Below are 22,682 nucleotides of genomic sequence, written 5' to 3' on the forward strand. Positions count from 1 at the left end.
TATTCATAGTGTAATCAGTTTGGAGATGGCTCATTTTCATAATCGCTTTATCTGGAAGGGTATCCTCCAGGTTCTCCGGTTTCCTCCCAGCTCCCAGTAAGTGCTAAGCTAGACTAAATTGCTCCTAGATGTGGATGTGGGTGTGAATGAGTGTGAATGGTGCTTAGCGATGTAGTCCCTCCAGGATTTTGCGATTGCAGAAATTAACACACAATCAAGCAAACTCCACAATATTCGGTGAAGCTTCCAACTGTTCAGAATTACCGCAGATTTTCCACAGGTTTGGGCAAAGGCGCATCATGTGATGTCATCACAAGGTGCATTCAGCCAAAGCGCTCTTCGATTAGCATGCGTCGAGCATGAGTACAGCTAAAAGGTCTCGTTTACCAACAAACATCACTGCAAAAGACTTTGCAAAAAAATTTTGTGCAACTGCAGTTTCACCACTTCCAGTAGTTTTCCATAAAAAGCAAGTTGCACTGCAAATTTTGGGACAAAAATATTTTGGCTGCAATCATCACAAAAATTCCTGTATGGACTGTCAAACCATCCAGGGTGTATTCCTGCCTCATGCCTAATGTTCCTCAGTGCTCCACTGTATGAATGATGGAATTAATTAATATTTTGTGGTTTCAGTCACTTTTTTGTTATTAAACAATTAACTTCAATATATTAATCAAATGTGTCTCAGATTCCTTTCTGAAAAGATGCTGTTTTCAGGGAGTTTTCTCTCAAAGATTTCTCTCAGGAATGCAATCTTTCACTCGACCACATCACACACACAGCCACAACGAGATGATGTTGGAGTGTGTTGTCTAATGAGCTCCGTAAGAGCCCTAAAACATGGGTCTTAAAGGGTCATGGAACCTCCCTCTTTCAGATCAAATCTACCTCTCAAATGTTTTTGAAAAATGCAGCTTGGGTGGGCGTGGCTAGCCGTGCGAAGAAGGAAAGGGGAGTGGGCGTGGCAGGGGACGCCAGTCTTCAGAACACTCACAGTAAAGATGGATAGTGTGAAAATTTGCAGGGGACAGAGGGCTTCTCTCCTCCTGAAGCGCCAGGGCTAAACGGAGACACAATATATAGCAGTGCAGGTCCTCTGCATTAGCCCCTGGTGTGACTATGGAGAAAAACACCAAATAAAACCGGAGGCAGCGCGGACGGGAGAAATGTCGGAATGCTAGTTAGCGAATCGTCTCGAGCTTTTGACGAATAAAAAGTTTCTTCCCTTCAACACAGACTCTCGTTGCATAATTGTACTTGCGATGGCCCACGGAGCTTTAATGTTATATGTACAGTTTTTATATTTTATCAAATTGTTTTCCTCGAGCCGGATTCAGCGCGTTTGAGAGGAATATGAGAGGAATATGAGAATGCTAATTAGCTAATAAGCGCGAGCTTTTCACGAATAAAAGGCGGACGCTCGTTGTATAGTTTTTGCACGCGACGGCCCGCGGAGCTTTAAGCGGGTTAGTTAACTCAAAAGGCAAGTAAAACTGTCATGGTTAAAATTAGACACATACCTCATTTGAAGGGATGGAAAAGTCCTCGGTACCGCATCACTGTGTAGCCGCAAACTGCTTTCAAGAGCAAGTCTGAAGTTCTCCTTTCTCCAATTCTCAGCTCCAGAATAAACACACTCGAACTCTCACACCACTGAAACAAACACCTGCGACCCATCAGAACCTCTCATCTACTACATCTGCAGGAAAGCATCACGTGCCGTTATGAGTAATTAAGAGACACCATCTTCTCATAGGACAGGAACACGCAGACTCATGAATAATTATGAGACACCAACACGTCATACTATAGTACATTGCCACGTCACTGCCTGTGACTGCGATTTTAAACCAGGAAGACAAAAGCTCAAAATGAACAGATGCTAAGATTGTCTTTTATGATGTGCGGTACAAACACCTCAGAAATCTCAGAAAATGTAGTTTAGTGTTTCATGACGCTTTAAGGAGAAAAGACTGGAGTGGAACGAGGTGAGGGGCCCAGACACTGTGACAAGCAAATACAAAAACAGATAAATAACCACAAACCAGATGTCAGATCCTGTTACAAACATGTTTTATTACTTAACTGGAATACATAATCTGCTGTCGAGATAATCGGCAGCCTGAGGAGAGATCTCTAGCAACATGCACAATGCGCTCAGCTTAAACATGCACAAAAAGGTTTGATACTAAAATAGGTTAGGAACAGCAGAGGCCCTACCCTGTGTTTATCTGTGTGAGTTTAAGCCTTTTTTTTCCCCTGGCATACACACTCATTCTCTCACACACCTTAGACAATGAGTACTAAGCCACTCAAACACCGTTTTAACAAAAGATACAAAATAAAAGCCTCCCTTTAAAGACTCATAACTGTGCGTGTGTAAGATTGTACTCATGATTAATACTACGTGCACATTATTTGTGAGGTGTGTGTGTGTGTGTGTTTGTGTGTTTAAGGCCCAGGACTGTCTAGGCTTGTCTATCTTTGGCAACATGTAAAGAACACACTCGCAGTTTGGGAGCATGGAGGTCGAAGTGAGGAACAGCAGTTATGAACCTGAAGCCAATCCACCTACATTACACATTTGTAAGCATTATGATTTATAAAGTATATACGTTATTATTGCAGAATTATGAAAAATGGTGGATTCGTATTACTACTTACTGGCATAGATAGATAAACACCACAATGTGATACCATTCAAAATGTTTAAAAAAGAAAAGAAAAAGAAAAAAAAAAACACTAATAATAAAAGTAACTCTCCAGGAGCGTACAATGGAAAGATACAAACAATAATAAAAAAAGTGAAAAAAAATTAAAAGGGAATAAAATTAAAAGATCAACAGGCCAACTTTACAAAATTACAAGATATTTTAAATATGTTTTTCCAATACAAGAATCCAAAATAAGGATCTTTTTCCTTAAAAAACAAAACAAAAAACAGACAAAGAAGGAGACCATGAAATAGAGGAAAATTCAGAATTCACTATTTACCCTTTAATTCCTGCTCTGCGCACCTCAGGTCCCCCCCACCCCCCCACCCCAAATGTAAACAATGTTTTAAAAATGAAGAAAACAACACACCTTGGAATGATGAAGGCAAAAAGCAAAATGGTACATACTCGGCACGTTTGCAGTTTGTTTTGTGTCTCTTCCAAACAGCTGAACTTTTATTCATTAACTTCACTTTGAGGTGGAGAAAAAATATGTACAGATACACACACACACACACACACACACACACACACACACACACACACACACACACACACACACACACACACACACACACACACACTCTGTACATTTGCTGAAAACCAAATACGTGTAAATTTTTTTCAGTGAGAAGGGAACCAGTGGAGTGCAATGAGCATGGTTAAGGGCAGATTTAAAAAATAATAATTTTGTAAACACCGCAGTGTTTTAGCATGACCTTTACAGCTCTTTAAAGTCTACAAAGTTCATATCACACAAGCACCACTAAACATCACTAAATCTTCGTCCCCCACAAAAAAAAAAAAAGAAAGACCTAGAACATTTTTGATTCACTGCACACTTAAAATGAAGTTTGCTTTATTAAAAATCTCTACAGCAGCCATTTCACAGCCGCTGATTCTAACTGGATGTGTTATTGCTCATTTCTTTAATCCTTTCATGGACGGGTTTTGACCTTGACTGGAGTCATGTTCATCAAAACGTAATGTCTGGAAGTGTATAATGTTTGTAGTGAGCACAGAGAGATAGAGAGAGATAGAGAGAGATGGAGAGAACACAGCAGGGTTATTCAACCAAAATGTACAAAAGGTCCAGATGATGAACATGACTGAATGGTGACATTTTATATCGCAATCATTAATAATTAGTTCATGGCTATAAATGACAATTTCAAATGTTTTGTTTTGCAGTTTCACCTCACGTCATTACCTTTTTGCCTATTAAAGATTTTGAACTTGACGCAAAGAAAATCAAAGTACGCTTTTCGGTCCTCTTCCTTCTTGATTTTGTTCTAAACAAACTATCAGATCAGACTGGAAACGGTAAATAAAATTAAATAAATAAATTGTGAAAATCTGCAAAAACCCTAAAATGTCTGTAGGTCTGTAGCTCCTCTCTTGTCTGATGAGCTGAATCAACTTTACATAAATGCATGTGATTAAATGCAACAAGCTACAACCGGAGCTGCTTTTCAAGGATGAATGACAGTCAGCGGGAAAATAACCCCCAAGCGTCCTAGTTTCACCAAAAAAACTTCCAGTTTCCAGAACAGTCTAATGGAGAAGACTGGAGAGAGGAGTAATGCTGGTCCATGTTTGTTGTGTTTAACGGGTTTTTCCCCCCGTTTCAAAATAGACACAAAAGAAGCCAATGCTTTATTTGCCTTTAAAACAAGAAATATTATTTATAGCTCTTGTATTTTTTTTAATTTCATATGGGACTAAAGATTTGGATCAGCAATGACTGCGAAACTAGTAGCGTGAAGAAGGGTAAGTTCAAGATTTCTTGATGTACTGCTAATATGGATCACTACATTCTTTATAAAAAAAAAAAATAAAAAATAAAAAAAAAAAACACATGGCGGTTGGAGGGAAATAAGCAGCATTTTTCAGGTGTTGCAATTTAAGAACATTTTAATCATCCCAAAATTTATTTCTGCATATATTCTTCCCATTATCATCAGATCTTTTATATTAAGCAGAAAACCTACTACATAATATTACATCATAACCAGAGAATTGCGTGTAAAATAGTGCTACTGGTACTTCCAGGACGCCTCTGTTCACGCTGTATTTTTTTCATATCTGGATTAATGATGTGTGACTTCTAGACTTTGTGCAGTGAAACTAGTAGAAAAAATTGCAACTGTTAATTAGAAATACTTTGTTTCTTATTTTAGCGCAAAAATAAAATGAAAAGCTGCTTCCTTGCCCCCCTAATGTTCATTTTGAACATGTAATAAATATACAAATAAAAATGAATGAATGCACAACACTTTCAGCTGTGTATAAAGACACTAGATAATCAGCTACAGCATTAGGATACAGTTTTAATCCAGCTCTTTAAAAATACCTTTTATTACAAACCACAAACACTACAGCACTGAACAATCATGACACCGAGACAGATTTATACCATTAGCGCAGTGCACTTATGATGTTCCCTACATACTATTTTAAAGCCACCTTCAGCATTATACAGCTCCTGTTTTTAAAACACTAGTTTGGCCGACACACTTCAGCCTGGCTGGCTCCAAACCTACAGTGACCAGAATGAACATGACATCCTGACAAGCCCCTGCATGCAGCCTAAGTGTTCTCTCTTTCTAAACGGTGCCTCCTCCCCCAAAAATATTTATCACAGCTCAAATGACAGTGCAGTCAACCTGTGGAAATTGCTTCAGCTACACTGTTGTGGGTTTACCTGTTCATCAATTGCACCGTCATTTTAGCAGCCAATAAAACAATCTCGAGGACACTGTTGTGGATTTACAGGTGTTTCTGTTTGGGGAGGGGGATTGGTGGGGCAGGGGGGTGCTAGTGTCTCACAGCAACCAGAAAATACCAACACAGCAATTGGAGTCAGTTGAGGCCATCAGCATTGTGGAATTTCAGAAAACGTGTCAAAACGTGTTTGGTATAAGCTTTTTTTTTTTTTTGGGGGGGGGGGGGGGGGGTTGTAAGCACATCTGAGTCAAACATAATGCACGATATCCTAAAAGCTGGAGATCTCTCCTGCCACAAACAGCACTCTCAAACACACACGCACGCACACACACACACACACAAACTTTTGTGGTTGATGCGATCTATGCAAGACATCTTTAAACAAAAAAAAAAGAGGATTATTTCTGCATATTTTTAACAATGTGTGGGAATTGGAAATGTAACTTTCTTGACTAATTATTTTAAGTGCAATAAGCGCTCAAATGTCTAGACGAAGACCATCTACGTGACAGCAGAAGCGGACGGTGCTGGAATGGGAAACACTGGCCATGATGGCACAAGATATGATACTTAATGATAATGACTTGAACTGGGTTCCTCTTAAAGAGATAAGACGAAGAAAACTGGTATACACACAGCAAGGCGGGATGGTATCGACATTTTGAGCAGAATCTGTTAGACAGACAGACAGACAGACAGACAGACACAGAAAGACACATCCCATGAATCCAGTGAAATCTGGATCGACCTTTCAGGGACTAGAGGACAGTGGACCCACAACTGCAATCATTTTTTGCGTTCGGTTACAAGACGCATGTTCATAACAGCATTTCGGTATGTTAAACAAAAATAATAATAATAATAATAATAATAATAATAATAATAATCTGAAGCTGAAGAAGACAACGACGAACCTGATCAGTGCTCATTTTCAGAGTACATGCTCTGTCCAATCACAGTAGCTGCTGTAATATCGAACACCCTTCTTATCCAATCAGAGCTCAGGGCTTGTGACATCACTGCAACCCGTGTCAGCAGGTAGCGCGTGAACATGCAAATGGATTGTGATGCTTTTTTTCCGTTTGCAGTGCTGAAGTGCTGTCCCGTTCCTGCAGCAATGCACCATGGGAGGGAGCAAAGTGGTTCAGGTGGTTTCAACCTTTGTGAAGTGGGAATAAAACCACCATTCCACTTTCTCTTTATGCCTTGTTCCTGTCTGTGCAAAGCGTGCAAGTGTGTGTGTGTATACAAGTTCCACTCTGAGCAACCAAACCACCCAGGTATCCAGTTTCTTACACATATATTTATCTACAAGACTGATGATTGGACCGTGATCCCGCTCCGTAACCCTGCGCTGTTTGAGAAGCAGCTTGTCTACGAGAAAAAAAGAACAAAAAAAAAAAGTCATGCGTTTAGTGCTGGCTGCCATTTTCTGAAACAGAAGTGAGCAAAAAATGAAGAAATATGTTTGTTTTTTTTAAAGGGACACTATGGCACTGTGAAGGTTGATGCAGACAAAAACATGTACACATGGATATTAGAAGATCCTTTGTGAGCACGAATAGGGATTATTTCTGTTTTCCTGCTGGATATTTGTGTGTGCAAAGCTGTGCGTTCGCATGATGATCCTGGGTTGTGCAAGAATACGACAAAATTCCTGATCATGAGGGGGCAAGAAAAAAAAAAAAAAAAAAAAAAAAAAAAAAAAAAAAATCACAAGCATAGATTCTATTAGATACAGGATGCTCCTCTCTGTAACACGTAGTCCCAAAGCTCAGGTGTCCAACATCACTTCCAGAGTAGAGATGATAACAGGGATCCACCCTAAACTATGTAAAATCTCGGCAGCACTTCCCTCTGCTCCTCAGTTTCCACATCCCTCTCTTCAAGCATGCGTCCAGTCCCGGGCACACACGGGAGCAGCTGTGGGAGAGGCCAGGATCAGGTGAGGGGAGGTGTAAGAAGAGCTAGGAGAGTTCAAGTGCAGCTTGGAGATGTCTGAGCATTGAGATGCAGCGGAGACTAAACACGAGAGCGATTTCTCACATGGGACCTGTGTAGAACAAGGTGCAAAATTCAGTCACACAAAAGCAATTAAAATCTTAAGTAATTTAAACTACACTAGGGGCCGTATTCAGAGTTTAGCTGCGCTTGCATGACATATAAATCATAAATGTGTCACTATGTCATCATAGTAATAATATCGCGCCTTTAAAAGTTCACTGCAAGTATAGTAGATGCGTGCTTGGTCAGCTTATGCTTCAAACCATCTGCACATTTTCTTTATAGGACATGCATTCTGATTCCATGACATTGGTTTACTAACCCTGTGGCTTCATTACATTGTAACTGTTTGTGCAAAATACAAAATAAATAAAATGCAAAATAATAGGACGTGCTGGATCAAGTGCTATTTTGTAAGCTGCCGAATAATGTGGACTATAAGGAAAAACTTGGCACAATTAAATGTGATCATTACAATACGTTGGTCTCCTATTAGTTTTTAATTTAAGTGCTTGTCATCTTAATATATCACCGTATTAGCGTTTTAAAATTTACATTTAAATTGTCCCTTGCTTTTGCGCTATATCATACTACATTTGCTTCTTCAGTCTCTATTTTCTATACCTGATTTTACTTTAGTTCAATGGCAAGTGCTAGAGGCGTGTTCTAGGTGCTACTGAAAATCTCCATCTTGGTCAAACTACATACAGGTAATTTGCTTTATCTGAACAGGAAGACAAGAAAAGCCACTTTACCAGCTACATGAACAAAGTATGAAATTTCCCTGTGGAAAAATATTCACGAATACACACCTCTGTGGAAGAGCAATGGAGCACAGGGTCAGTTGTCATGACTGCTGCTCCAGGGGCGACTCCCGTCTCCGACGGCAGCCTTGCCTGTCCACGCTCCTCGACCTCGGAGCCGCTCAGACGAATTCACGTCACCTGCTGACTGTCCCCTCCATGTAGTTACTGATGGCTCACTCTCAACAGCCTGAACAACCAGCCAACAGCAGATATGTTAAATTCAGAACCATTAAAACCAAACATAATGCATTTGCGCAATTATGTTCAACACTAAAATGAATCAGTTAGAAATACTGACATGGGACGAACAAGAATTGGTAGGTTAAATGGTATTATCATCTGGACTTAAGCCGAAAACAAGTCCATACTTGACCATGTTCCTAAACCCAATGAGAAGCATGGATTGAGTACTTTAAAGATGCTTTCACACCTATTAGTCCATTTACTTCTGGTTTGTTCAAACTGCACGTAATTAAACAACCCACTGGAAAATGCTTTAAACTGAATAACTATATAAATAATAAACTGGGGTTAGGGTTAGCTCAAGATCCACAGCCAACCCAATGATTTACCCTCGAACCAGTGTGTGCCAGGCTCTCTAGTGGCTCTTGGTCTGGTGCAGATCTACAATTATCACACATAATAGGCCCTGAGACCAATGCGATGGGAAAATGGGAGGGGGAGATGGGGAACAGGAAACCAGTTATGATGCAGTGGCTGCCAAATGGGCTGGCGCAACCAGGCAACTTCCTGTCCGACACAGGAAGGTCTGGGAGCAGGAAATGACTGAAGCTGGCTCTGAAAGACGACGTGCTGTTTGGGTACAATCCATTTGGCGTCCCTCTGAACTGAGTGTTAACTTTGTTAGGCTTCTCTATTATCGGTATCTGCATTTATTTATTCATATCGTCTCATATTCGGATTTAAACTGCAAGTAGATGTGCTCTAGACCAGAAGGGTTTTTTTTTGTTTGTTTGTGGACAACTAGGAGGGAGGGGGGATAAAATAAATAAATAAATAATAAAAAAAAATATCAGGGCTGCTGGGTTAATCACAAATAACAGTTTGCAAAACAAAAGCAGATACATGTGGAACTTTCTGGCAATCTTTCTACATTTTTTATCTAATGGGCATTATTAAGTTTTTTCCCAAATCAGGGAACTGTTGCTTATAGTTGACAACAATAGCCATTGAATATTTTATCAGAGTTACTTTAGTTTTGGGTTTGATCATAAATCGGTTATTTTATTTTGGAGACCCCAGCAGAGAGACACTGTCCTGTGCATAGCGTAAGATCTGCACGGGCTATATGGAGTGATGGTTCAGAAATGTGTGCACACCACTGTGAAATTAATTTCCAAGCAAACAAAAAGACAAGGATATCTCTCTCCCTCTCACACACAATACCCAATCTTTTTAGCTAGTTTCAAGTCATTTTGTGTGGTTTTTGATATGTAGTTATGGTGGGAGTTTTGCCGAGACCTGGCATCAGGGAAGGAAGCATTTGGTTCCCGATTTTGATGCAATAAAATCATTCTCTGATTATAATACGGTCTTATTCACAGCGTACTGTGTTCATGTGCATGCTGTTACTCATACTGTTATCACTCGTCTTTTCACACTACTACTACTACTACTACTACTACTACTAAATGATACTTTATTTTTAGAGCACTTTTCATACATGTGATAAGCTCACTGTTGTACAATCAAGCAATTAAAATTAAATGAATCATACAAAGTAATGTAATAACAAAAGTAATGTAATAGAATACAAAGAAAAGATGAAGTGAAAATAAAATAAATAAAGTACAGAATTTATATTACAAAGAAAGGTAAAATGACTTCAAGAATTTTAGAATAAAGAAAAATAAAAAATGAAACCATAAATACCCAATATGTCCCAATATGAATTAAAATGAGCCAAACCTTACATTAAACAATGTGTTTTGGTTAAAATGTAAAAACTTGTCGAACAACGTACATCACAAGCCATATGGTCCAGAGTCAATAATTAGGAGTTGTTAGTTCACCACATCATGTTAAATAATGTTAATGTTAATTAAAATCTTCATTCAAATATTGCTCGTCAACATGTCACAGTGTCATTTACTGCTGAATGGCAACTGAACTTACACAGGGAGAAAATGGTCACAACTACAGCATCCTCCAGTAATATTGGCACCCTTGTTAAATATGACCAAAGAAGGCTGTGAAAAATTGTCTCTATTGTTTAACCTTTTGATATTTTGTTAAACAAAATTCACAAAATTACTCTGAATATCAAACAATTGCAAACAGGTTTATTAAAAAACAACCCTTTGTTATATATAGGTGTGCAACAATTATTGGCACCCTTTTATTCAATACTTTGTGCTACCTCCCTTTGCCAAGATATAATGCCTGATGAGGTTAGAGAATACATGGCAATGGATCTCCATACAGAACCTCTCCAGATCCTTCACATTTCAGGTCCATGCTGGTGGACTCTCCTCTTCAGTTCACCCCACAGGTGTTCTATGGGGTTCAAGTCAGGGGACTGGGATGGTCATGGCAGGATCTTGATTTTGTGGTCAGTAAACCATTTCTGTGGTGATTTTGATGATGTTTTGGATCATCGTCCTGCTGGAAGATCCGACCACGGCCCATTTGAAGATTTCAGGCAGAGGCAGTCAGGTTTTCATTTAATATCTGTTGATATTCGATAGAATCCATGATGCCATGTATCCTAACAAAATGTCCAGGTCCTCTGGCAGAAAAACAGCCCAAAACATTAAAGATCCTCCTCCATATTTAACCGTGGACATGAGGTACTTCTCCATATGGCTACCTATCTGTGTGCTCCAAAACCACCTCTGGTGTTCATTACCAAAAAGCTCTATTTTGAATTCATCTGACCATAGAACCCGATCCCATTTGAAGGTCCAGTAGTGTCGGCACACTGAAGACGCTCGAGTTTGTTTTTGGATGAGAGTAGAGGCTTTTTTCCTGAAACTCTTCCAAACAGCTTGTGGTGATGTCGGTGACTTCAGATTGTAGTTTTGGAGACTTTCTGACCCCAAGACACAACTAACTTCTGCAGTTCTCCAGCTGTGATCCTTGGAGATTTTTTGTCCACTCGAACCGTCCTCTTCACAGTGTGTTGAGACGATATAGACAGACGTCCAATTCCAGGTCGATTCATAACATTTCCAGTCGACTGGAACTTCTTCATTATTGCCCTGATGGTGGAAATTGGCATTTTCAATGCTTGTGCTATTTTTTTTTTTTTTTTATAGACACGCCCCATTTTGTGAAGCTCAAGAACCTTTTGCTGCGTTCACCCTTACAACGTAAACTAATATTAAAAGCCAACCACAATGACAGAAATAACAGCATGTACTCAAATGATTTTTTATTTTTTTTATTATTTTTAAAAAAAAAAGTTACATAGCAGATACTTATTTGAGAGAATGCCTATTTGAACAAAAATACGTCATGTCCTCAAATAAACAAACAATGGCATAATGAGCTGGGTGCACATTTGTTTTCGACTGCCACACCATGCACACCACAATCCATCACTACCACTACTTCCTTCATCATTATGGCTTTTAAAACAGATGCCATTGGCATTCTACAAGTCTAGTCTTTGTTCCAAAAGGAGCGGAAATTACTTTTCCAGACAACCCAATCTCTTACATACGGGGAAACGGTACTGAAAGTAAATCAGATTCCTGAGTGCTGAAACTGATTTGAGCTCAGCAGGAAGAAAACCATGTACTCAAATACAGCACCCGTATTGGTGTAATAGTGGTGACTGACACACACAGCAGCCATACACAGCCTGCTTGGTTTCTCCTGCTTCTTGATCTGGAGGCTTCTGAATAATCTCACATGTATACGATAGAGACAACCCAAGTTTCATGCTTTCTTCAATACATTACAATACAGTTGCTCTTGCAGGGCTTCTGCAGGTTTCAACAAGTTAAATTTAAAGGCCTTTTTAAGACTATTATGGATGCAATTTAAGACCCATTTCACAACCTAGATCCAAACAATGAGCAGAGGGCTTCAAATTTGTTATTTTCAAACAGGCTTCAAACAAGCACTAAATGCACTGTTCTCGAGCCAGATCTCGTTGAACTTGGATTTACCCATATTAGATCAGATGTAATGTTAACAGAAACAATTTTAAATCATTATTATTGGATTACTTCATAATCCCACAATTTTTAAGACCTGTCAAAATCATATGAAAGACATTTTAAAGCCTAAAATTTGGATTATTGGATTTTAGACTTTTTAAGGACATGCAGAAACCCTGTCTTGGGTAGAAATGTAAAGATTGCTCATCCCAGGACTCTAATTCAATATCCTCATATTGAACATCTTTTCAACACACTTCGTATTGTCTTAACTTTTATAGAACTGTATACTGTATTGATTTATCTCACTATCCAGTGTAGGATATAAATGTATCAATACTGGTATCAGTTAATAATAATAATCATAATAATAATAATAATAATAATAATAATAATAATAATAAAGATCTGATACCACAATACCATACGTTGTCATGATACTATATACATGACATAAAAGAACAATGATGCCAATCAAAGCAAACTATAAACAGTATTAAGCTTCTAATTGCTAAATACTGAGTAGGTTACTCATTTCAGTAGCAGTTTAAAAGAGTACTCTGTCTGGAAAAAATAGTATCGATGCATCCCTCAATACAGTGTCTCCCAGAAGATGAGTCCGTTTCCTCTCAATGTTTCTTCTGCGTGTCATCTCAGGGAGTTATATTTTGATGCGGTCACCCTCTGGTTTGCTCATTAGGAACCTAATACAAATCTAATTCCAGATTTCTGTAAAGTTGCTTTGTAAAAATGTATATTGTCTAAAGTGCTTTAGAAATAAAACCGAACTGAATAAAATTTCATACACTGCTGCATGTCACATAATACAGTCAGTTGCATCTCAATCCATCCATCCTTACATCCATTTTCTGTACTGCGTTGAGCCTGGAGCCCATCCCAGGGTACGCGGGGCACAAGGCGGACACCCTGGACGAAGTGCCAACCCATCGTAGGGTACATTCACACACGTCAGACAATTTGGAAACGCCAATCAGCCTACATGTTTTTGTACTGGGGGAGGAAATCCCTGAAGCATGGAGAGAAGATACAAACTCCATGCACTCAGGGTGGAGACGAGACTCGAACCCCCAACCCCGGAAGTGCGAAGCAAACGTGCTAACCTTAGCTCTTAGTACAGTTTAACATTCAACTTTTTACAAGTGAAAGCTTGCCATACAAAGAAGGGGGGAAAAAACCCTCAAATTTTTTATGCTTGATGAAGAACACAAATGTCTGGCTCCATTTAGTTTAAACTGAACACTGTTGGTCTACAATTACCCTGTATCTGAAGAAGCATAGCAGTTTGGCAGGCTGTATTTTCTGCTTAAGCTTCGACAGGAGCACAAAGCTGGATCTGTAGTTCCTCTTGGGATTTTTTTCTAAAATTTTTCACTCCCCCTGAAATTTTTTAAAACTGTCTTTTTTTCCTGTTTTGCGTGTGCTCGTCACAGTGCCAGAACATTCCAAATTTGGCAGCACTGTTTCTGCCTTCTGCAAGTACCAAATATGAAACTTGTTTCAAAGTAGGGGAAAACAGAGATATTCTAAATGCTTATATGACACTATTTTAAAAAAAAAATTATTTATAATAATGAATGTATAATGCTCACTAAGTAGTAAACCTAAATAGCAAACACACAATGGCATACTGACGACCAATTCTAATACAGTTGTATCAAGTAACGAGCCGAATGAAACTCGGTAGTCATCCACCGAAATCACACAATCACATTTCTATAAGCTTTATTTGCAATTATAATCTACACATATACACTGGATCATTAAATGGCCAATAGGTGAGATCTTATTCGAATTCTTCAGATTCTTTAGTGTGGCCCCAACCCTTCCTCAAACACATTTTCCCCGTTATATTAAAAAGGGTAAAGTATTAAGACCTACAGAAATGCACAACTAAAGTTGTGCATGGTTTTGCACAGGGGACATTAGAGCAGGACCATATAACAAAAACAAACTCATGTAAACAACCAAGCACAGCTATCATCAGCTACTTAATATTTGGGTGTTTATTTTGGCGGATTCGATGCATGCGTTGTTTGTTCACTGTCCCACGGTCTCATTCTACAGAGTAGGACTAGAGAAGTCACTGGAGAGGAGCTGGGCAGGTAATCAAACATGAAGCAAGTCAGAAACGTTAATAAGTCCAGTGCAACTTGATTAAAACTATAATGGATACAAATCAAAATACAGATTAAGCCTCTTATTGTATATTCTACATACACTGGGTTAGTAAATATAAACGTACAAATATCTGTACTGACCATCAGATTATTACATAAACATGCATTACCACTGTGATCAGAACCAAACTGCCCACAAATCAATGTGGTTGTAGCCTATAAGACTCTTCACATTCACAAGACAATGTCTGAATTTTACCTGATGCTTCTACAGATACAGGCTGAAACTCAGCCTCTGTAGCTCAGTAAACCCAGAGCTGATGTTCAGTAAGGTCGACATTCAGTAAAGTTTATTTTTCTGTGTTTAATATTTCAGTTCATTATTTGCTTATACAGCATCTATCAAACACATATGTGCATGTGCATCTGACAAAAGGGAAAGTTTCATTGCCGTAGAATAAATGATTAAAATACTTTTCTACCTCTTTCAGCAAATAACCAAATATCCATTCAACTCTTATGGATATCCAATTATTAAAATTAAGCAAAGGCAAATCTGTACTGGGCGATATATTTTCATTTTGATTTTTAGCATATGACATAATTAAAGCCATTTGTCAGAGCCAGATGGAGCAAGTCTTTGAGGAAAGACTATAAACACCATCTCTAGGGTAGATAAATCCATTTATACACCACAAAAACATGGTTTAATTAGATGCAAATCTCCAAAAACTTTTTCCAGTAATTGTCTGAGTCCAAGCACTCTAAGCCTTAGTTTTACAAAAAAGCAAAAGTTATACTTACAGGAGGTTCTTTTCGCATTCTTGGTTGCAGTTGCTGGGCACAGACAGGCTCGTGAGAGATGATCCTTTGAAGACTGCTATCAATTGGGGACATGCTCTTGTTCCTGCGTGAGGACTCCAGAGAATCTCTACCAATATTTCCACTACTGATCCTCCGCATGTACCTCTCTGCTGGGCTTGGCTTTCCAGTTCGTGTGGTGACATTGGGAGATGTTAAATTCTCCTCCGTGTCCAGGACAGTGGTAGCTCTGTATGCTCTCCATGTTGTGGCGGGTTCCATTTCATCCTCCAAACCATCATGCCTTGGTCCCTGACCAAGTTGGTCCACAGACACTGCCCCTCGATTCCTCCATGCACTTCTAACAGTCACATTCCTCATCTCTGGCACATTATCATCCTGGGATGAGCTGTGGTCATTGTTGTGGCTTCGCCGGCTAGTGACCGTAGTAGTCGTAATACTTCCACTGCTCTCAAAGCCAGACTCGCTGTTCAGCTCAGAGCCTATTTCCGGGGACTGAAAGTTCAAACTGCTTCGGGACAGAATGGTCGTTTCTATACGAGCTGTCTCTAGGACATTGGGAAGATCAGAGTTGTCATTATCACCATCACCAGGCCTTAGCGTGATCTCGCTTTTGGGAATGGATATTTCATAGGGAATGGTGATGCTGCCTCTGAGCTCAGTGTTTGGCCCAATGACAATGTTGCTGGTGGAAGTGTGTCGCTCCTTGGATGGAGGTTCACTTGAAACACTGCTGCTTCGACTGCTGGTTCTAGAAGAGCTGGGGTCATTGGGATAGAAAGTAATGCTGCTGGTCATCTTGTTAGGCTTGGTGGCTATTTTCGGTTTTTCATTGGTATGTGTTGATTCTATACTCCCTCCTGACATAATTTCCTTCCTGTCATACTCTATGATGGCTGGCTTGATGAGTACCTTAGAGCATAGAGCCTCACGTGGGCTGCACACACGTTGGATTTCAATTCCTGTGGATGTTTGAAAAGGTTCCTGAGAGCCACCTTCCATCATTAGGGCCTTGTGCTGTTCCTCATCATAAGAGCTCCTTGTTGAAGATCCACCCGAGTGAGAATCATGCAATCGTGCATACCTTGGATACTTAGAATCTGTCGTTCTGCCACTTAAAACGGATATTACAGGAGCAGTGTCTTGCTCACCCACTGAGCGCTTTGATCCAACGGATTCGGTTTCAGAGGCTGACGAGTGTCCTTCAGATCCATGATCAATTAAACCAGATGACCTTACATGGGATTTGTACGCAGTGTAAGACCCATTGGCCTGGGAAAGACTCAACACTGTAGTTACCTCCTGTGGAGGACCTGAAGACTCTGGTTCAGTTAATCTGTCTTTTTCTGGTGGAGGCAAAACTCTACTTGCTTTCTTGCTTTCAGTGTTACCTGGCTTAACCGATACCTTCCCAGGCTTTTGGTCACTGGCAGCAGGAGGGTAACGGCTAAGTACAGAAACTTTTTTATCACTTGATGCAATGGATGTGGCCTGAAAGGCACTTCCAAGTTTCTCCTCAATGCCATCTTTTAGCCCACTGTCAGCAGTATTTGAAGACCCAGTTTTCAACCCAGTTTTCTTAGGCCTATGGGCAGGACTTAGGGTTCTCCTTGCTGGGGATTTCTCTGTTGACTGGCTGAGCTCTTTACTCTTAAGTTTCAGTTGCTGCGGTGAATTGTCTCTTTTTTTATACTTTGGGTTAACTGCCTCAGTGGCAGGCAAAATCTTACCCTTCTTCTCCTGCCTGAAGCCTCCCCGCATGTTTATCTCCTCAGTTTCAGCTTTGCCATTTTCAAGGACATTTGTTGTACTGGAAACAACCAGGTTTCCATTACTACTACTGTTAAAAAGCTGAATCTTCAGCTGCTCGAGTTGGTCACTCAGCACTTGGTTGTGGCTCCTCTCTTGCAGAAACTTGTCTTCTAGCTCAGCATGCTTTGACTCTGTGTTTTTCAGGTCCTCTTCTACCATCTCCAGCTGCTTCAGACGGCACTTTAGATTCTCTACTTCTTGTGTAAGGTCTTTGATCTTGTTGTCCTCCTGCTCTTCTAGGCTGTTTTTCTCATTTTCCGATTTGTTTCTCAAGCCATCATGCGAGAGTTTCTTCTTTCTTGCCAGTTTGCTACCAAGACCTGCCGAGATGTCATCCTCAATAATAAGGTCGTGGGCTTCATTAAAGCTATGGTCTAGTGAACCTACCTTGCTCTTCTGGTGTTCAAGCTTTTCAGTTAATTTGAGAATGATTTTCTCATCTTCTCTCTGTTTTTCCAGGAGCTTTTTGCGCTCCAGAACAAACGTCTGCGTGAGGCTTTTTAGTTTCTCCATCTCTGTGGTGAGGGCCTGCTCTGCCCGGTTCAGAGATGCCTCAGAGGAATCCACTTCCTTTACTCTGGCCTTCAGGGCCTCTAGCTCAGCTGAGAGTTTCTTAGTAAGATTCTTTTCCTCATTAAGGCTCAGACAAAGCTGTGTGCAGTCTGATTTGCTCTTCCCAAATGCATCCTCTAGCTTCTCCAGTTCGGTCATTCTGAGCTGAAGACGCTCAATCTCTGCTTTAAGCTCCTTAGTTAGATTCTCTTCTTCTTCTAGCTTCTCCTTTATCAATCGGCAAAGGTCTTCTGCTTTTCTCACCTCCTCATCCTTCCCCTCAATTTTAAGAACTCTTTTTCGAAGTGCTTCAACATCAACAAGCAAGGAGGAATTACTTCCCTCGGCTTGGATGATTTTGTCTTGGAGGTCCAGAAGCTCATCCTCAGCCTTTTGGAGCTTACTTGTAGCCTCCTCAAGCTCATCCAGGCGCCGGCCCAGACTTTGAAGTTTGTGCCTGAGATGGCGGCTGGTTGTGTCTTTGAACTCAGTCATACTGATATCCGATACTAAGCTACTGTAAGATTTATATGCTGCCTTTGTGGAAGGGTGCACATTTGTGTAGTCGTGTTATATTTGGTCTTGAACGCCTACAGAGGAAGGATGGGAAATTGTCCTCAAACTCTGGGGAGTTCACACCTTAACCTCACTGCTACTTGATATTCTGGTTAGTCCAACTTCCCTGCTGCTTGATTCTCGCAAGTGTGCTGGGGAAATTATTACCTACAAGACAAAAAAAAGAAAAATAAACGTAGTTAACACCTGTGGAACACGTGGTTCTTACACAAACCAGGAGATCAGGTGGGCTACAAACACAAATCAAACGCAGTCCTCATGAAACAGTCAGTAACAACACGCACACTCTTTATTTAAGATACTACGTAAATGCCAACTGACATTTATTTTTTATGCTCACATAACCGAGGCTATTTAAGACCATAGAATGCTGTTCGTATAGACTAGGTATGACGCATGAGATCTGCCTAGTGCAACAACACAGTACTCCAGAATACCTGGGGTCACAGGGTCACCCTCTAGTACTGAAAAATGTTCGATGGACCAGGCAATAAGATTCTCAGGAATGAAAAACACTCCACACCAGAAAAACTGCAAAAGAATGTGGCTCAAGGAGGATGAGCAATAGCGATCCTTTTGTCAAATCACATTGTATTTCGTCTCAATCATCACTTTGGTATGAACTTGAGATTTCCTTATATAGTCATATTCACTAGGTTACATTCAGGCATTCACCTGAAGAACAATCATATGCAATACCAGCGAGGTAAAGGACTTCATCCCCATCACTTGCACCTTCTTAGTATCCCAACAGCAGGATTCATCTACAGTTGTGCAAAATATTTGGGTCCTTATATAATTGCGCTTGTTGAGGAGTATGTCAGTGCTTTAGCCCACACCCTCACTCTTCACAACATTATAATACATGTGGTGCTAAAGATTCACATTTAAACTCCAGATAAAATCTCATAGGGTGATGATTAGGGTAATGATTCACACGTTCTCCCCATGTCTGTGTGGGTTTCCTTCAAGTTTCCTCCCACTTCCCAAAAACATGACGGTGTGGATTGGCTATGCAAAATTGCTCACAGGTCTGTCTGTCTGTCTGTCTGTCTGTGTGTGTGTGTGTGTGTGTGTGTGTGTGTGTGTGTGCGCAGTGCCCTGTGATGGACTGCAGTCCCATACAGGGTGTATTTCTGGCTTTCACCCAGTGTTCACAAGGATAGATTCTGGATCCGCTGCACCCCTGAGCAGGATAAAGCGTGAAGCGTGAAGTCTCCATGACTGAATGTACTGATAAATACAGAATTTCTAGAAGTCAAAAATTATTATTATTATTATTATTATTATTAGTAGTAGTAGTAGTAGTAGTAATAATAATAATGGTAATAGACAGCCTTTGAAGCAATGTTATGTTTTTAAAAAATAAATAAATCAATAAATAAAATAATAATAACAATAACAATAATAATAATAATAATAATAATAATTAGTAGGAATATTAAGTGGTACTTCACATCTACAGCCTATTACGAAGCTAACAAATATCTGTATACTACTTTAGAAGTTCCTTAACCAGTGCATCTTATAGATCTGTCCAATTCGTTTAAAAAAAAAAAAAAAAAAAAGCAATAAAAAATAAAATAAAAGATTGGACATAATTGCAAATCAAAAGGTCGGCAACATTTCATAGACTTAAATTAAATTCTAAAGAATTCCTAATACGGATCTACATCAACCCACCATCATAACACAGACCCACCTCAAATATTTTTTTTTGAATCACAGGGGACTGAAAGAGAAGGGTAAGTGCACACAGAGGCCCACGGACGGCCCTGCAATAAAGCAGCATTGATTTCCGGCTTGCAATTTCACCGGCATCAGCACATCTCAATGACACCGGCCTTCTCCTTCACGGCTGCGTCTACAGCAAGCAGAGGGCAAGACTGAGGCTTTCGTTTAGCATCAGTGCAAATCATGAGCAGAATTAGAATATCACTGAACCCATGCGTGGTCACAGAAACACACTATACATAGAACACTGGAAATAATGCTATTTAAGCACTGCATGGGTATGCTTTTGGCTCTAAATCGGACAGCCTGAAATACACAAGCAGTTTGATCTGTTGATATTTTATTCTGGTTAGTGAAACAGAAGATGGCGAGGCTTCCAGGGTCTTTTAGAGGTTACAAACTGACGACGTGTCATGTTCAGTAAATGCAGAGGTGAATGAACAGTGTCGATGTGGAGTTGAGGAATTACTACTCATCATTTCTTTACCACTTCTGTCTCACTTTCCAACCATCCCCTCAATCTGTCCTTGTAGCCTTGAAAGACGACGACAGGGCCGAAGCACTACGTGTAAATCTGATCTGTTATTCATTCATGACAAAGTCACTACACTAATATGATACAGTACTAATCCCGACATGCTTATTGTGCTTAATGGGATTTTTGAGTGCTCAAGTATTTTATATCCATTACCCGATTTGTGCAGGTCAACAAACTTGTGATTCTTTTGTGTTGAAGCTTCTTTGTTTGCCCCCCCCCATGATAATGAATAATATAGGGATTTCAGGTGTGTGCAACCTCATATATACCTCAGGGAAACAGGATATTTTGAGAAGTAACTAGAGAGTTTCTTGGGAGCTGAGAGCAAATGTTATGAATTTTTACTTTTTTTTCCTTCTTTACTTCTACAGAGAATGATTTTGTTAGGACAAAGATAAATAGTTTCTCCTGTTGTTAGAGTGTAAATAATTGTCTAAGGTTTATTTTATGAAATACATTAATACATTAAGGGGGCCAATAGTTCTGGATGGCACTGTATATGTTTCAGGCGACACATTTCTGCCACTCAAGCTCGCCACAAGTTTAACAAGGAGTTCTAGCAAAAAACAAACAAACGCATAATCATAGTGGGAATAAACAGGCAAACAAAAGCTATTTGCATACAAAAACGAATATACAGCATCGTGTATCATAGAAATGTCCTCAAGTATCATGATATGATATTTGTGTCATATCGCCCAGCCCTAGAACTAGACGCCAATGACGGCGATGGGAATTCCTCCGGCACCTAGACAAGAAATCTAATCTTTCTTGGAATAATTTGTTTGCCAGAAATACCTTCAAATATACTTCAAACATGAAGGAAGCTATTGAAGAAAAACAATTTCAGACAGACATTTGACCTTGATCCTGTTTAGACAAGTCCAAAATCTAAATCAGTTCATCTGCTGGTTACAATGATCATTCCATAATACCCACAAAACATTCAGCCACTCGTTCTAGAGATATCGCGCTAATGAGAATCTCTGACAGACACACGGATGGACAACCCGAAAACATCATGCCCCCCCCCAAAAAAAATGCCTTAACATCTTGAACATTCACAGAAACAACCTGCCATCTTCAGATGTCTGTCAGGGTCGTCTGCTGTGGGGCCCTAATCTGTTTTTCTCTGTCTGCACATTATCTATAGTTAGGCTATGCCTATGGGAAAAGCTCCAAAACACACACACACACACACACAAGATATGAGAGAGGAAGCTGCAGAGCTGTTGGTCTGAAAGCATTACTAAAATTCCAGAGAAAGCAGGTATTGGCCTCACATAGTTAGCCAAGCATGCTAAAGCAGATCTGGCAAAGTGGGCCATGCCCCCCACACACCCCCCAGACTCTCAAACATTTCCACGCACACACACAAACACTTGCAAGTAGCAGTGTGGTGGGTGCCTAGGAGATCAGCATGCCTGCTTGTATTTAAGCTCTTCATTAGGCAGGAATGAAGGACGAAATGGACAATTTGCACACATGGCTGCTCCTTCACAATGAGCAGTTACATAGCCCAATGTTCTCTCTTTAACACACACACACACACACTTCACCAAATACTCAATACACTATCTCCATCATTCTTCCTCTCGTACCTTCCACTAACAATTACTAGTGTTGTTGTGAGGGTTAGGGTAAGTGAGGTGGAAATACTCAGAGTATTATTTCTATTTATTTATTTTTTGCAAAAGTTACAGTAACAGTGAGTGATTGAGGTCGTAGTGGTCACTGGTGCAGTCACATTTCTGAGTTAAGCTACATTGCTTGTTAGTAGAAAAAAAACACACACGCACACACAAAAAAGGGCTTTCCAGACTCAGTTCTGTATACACTCGCATATCCACACACACACACACACACACACACACACACACACACACACATTAGCCATCATCTCACAACAGGTGTGCTTCCAGTAATAGAAAGTGTGACTGGCGAAAAACCTGTGTTCTAGGAAGTGTTTCTGGTGTTTCCCCATCACATCACTTAGCGCTGTGCTAAACAATCATACGCAATAACAACATATCACGTTACACAAAACATCAAACTCCCTGTTCCTTCTTCGGCTCAGTTACTGATGTGTGCAAACAAAGTAACCGAGGCATACGAGCCTGCAAACAAGA

At 40.0% G+C, this 22,682-nt stretch overlaps 1 protein-coding gene across 5 annotated transcripts in view; it reads right to left on the reverse strand.

Annotated features, from left to right (window-relative positions):
• Window positions 1-2,059: 2,059 nt before the first annotated feature.
• luzp1 (leucine zipper protein 1) overlaps window positions 2,060-22,682 on the reverse strand; it is a 51,127-nt gene continuing 30,504 nt past the window's right edge. For 4 of the 5 annotated variants that reach the window (XM_017475828.3, XM_017475826.3, XM_047157450.2 and 1 more), the window contains 3 exons: window positions 15,324-18,428; window positions 8,261-8,441; window positions 2,060-7,497 (listed from right to left, as the gene is read on the reverse strand). In XM_017475828.3, the coding sequence (XP_017331317.1) occupies window positions 8,289-8,441; window positions 15,324-18,200 (3,030 nt within the window). In that variant the 5' untranslated portion in view covers window positions 18,201-18,428 and the 3' untranslated portion in view covers window positions 2,060-7,497; window positions 8,261-8,288. The other variant, XM_017475829.3, reaches the window with a different exon arrangement.

Source organism: Ictalurus punctatus, chromosome 9, assembly GCF_001660625.3.
Source record: "Ictalurus punctatus breed USDA103 chromosome 9, Coco_2.0, whole genome shotgun sequence".
Lineage (NCBI taxonomy): Eukaryota > Metazoa > Chordata > Actinopteri > Siluriformes > Ictaluridae > Ictalurus > Ictalurus punctatus.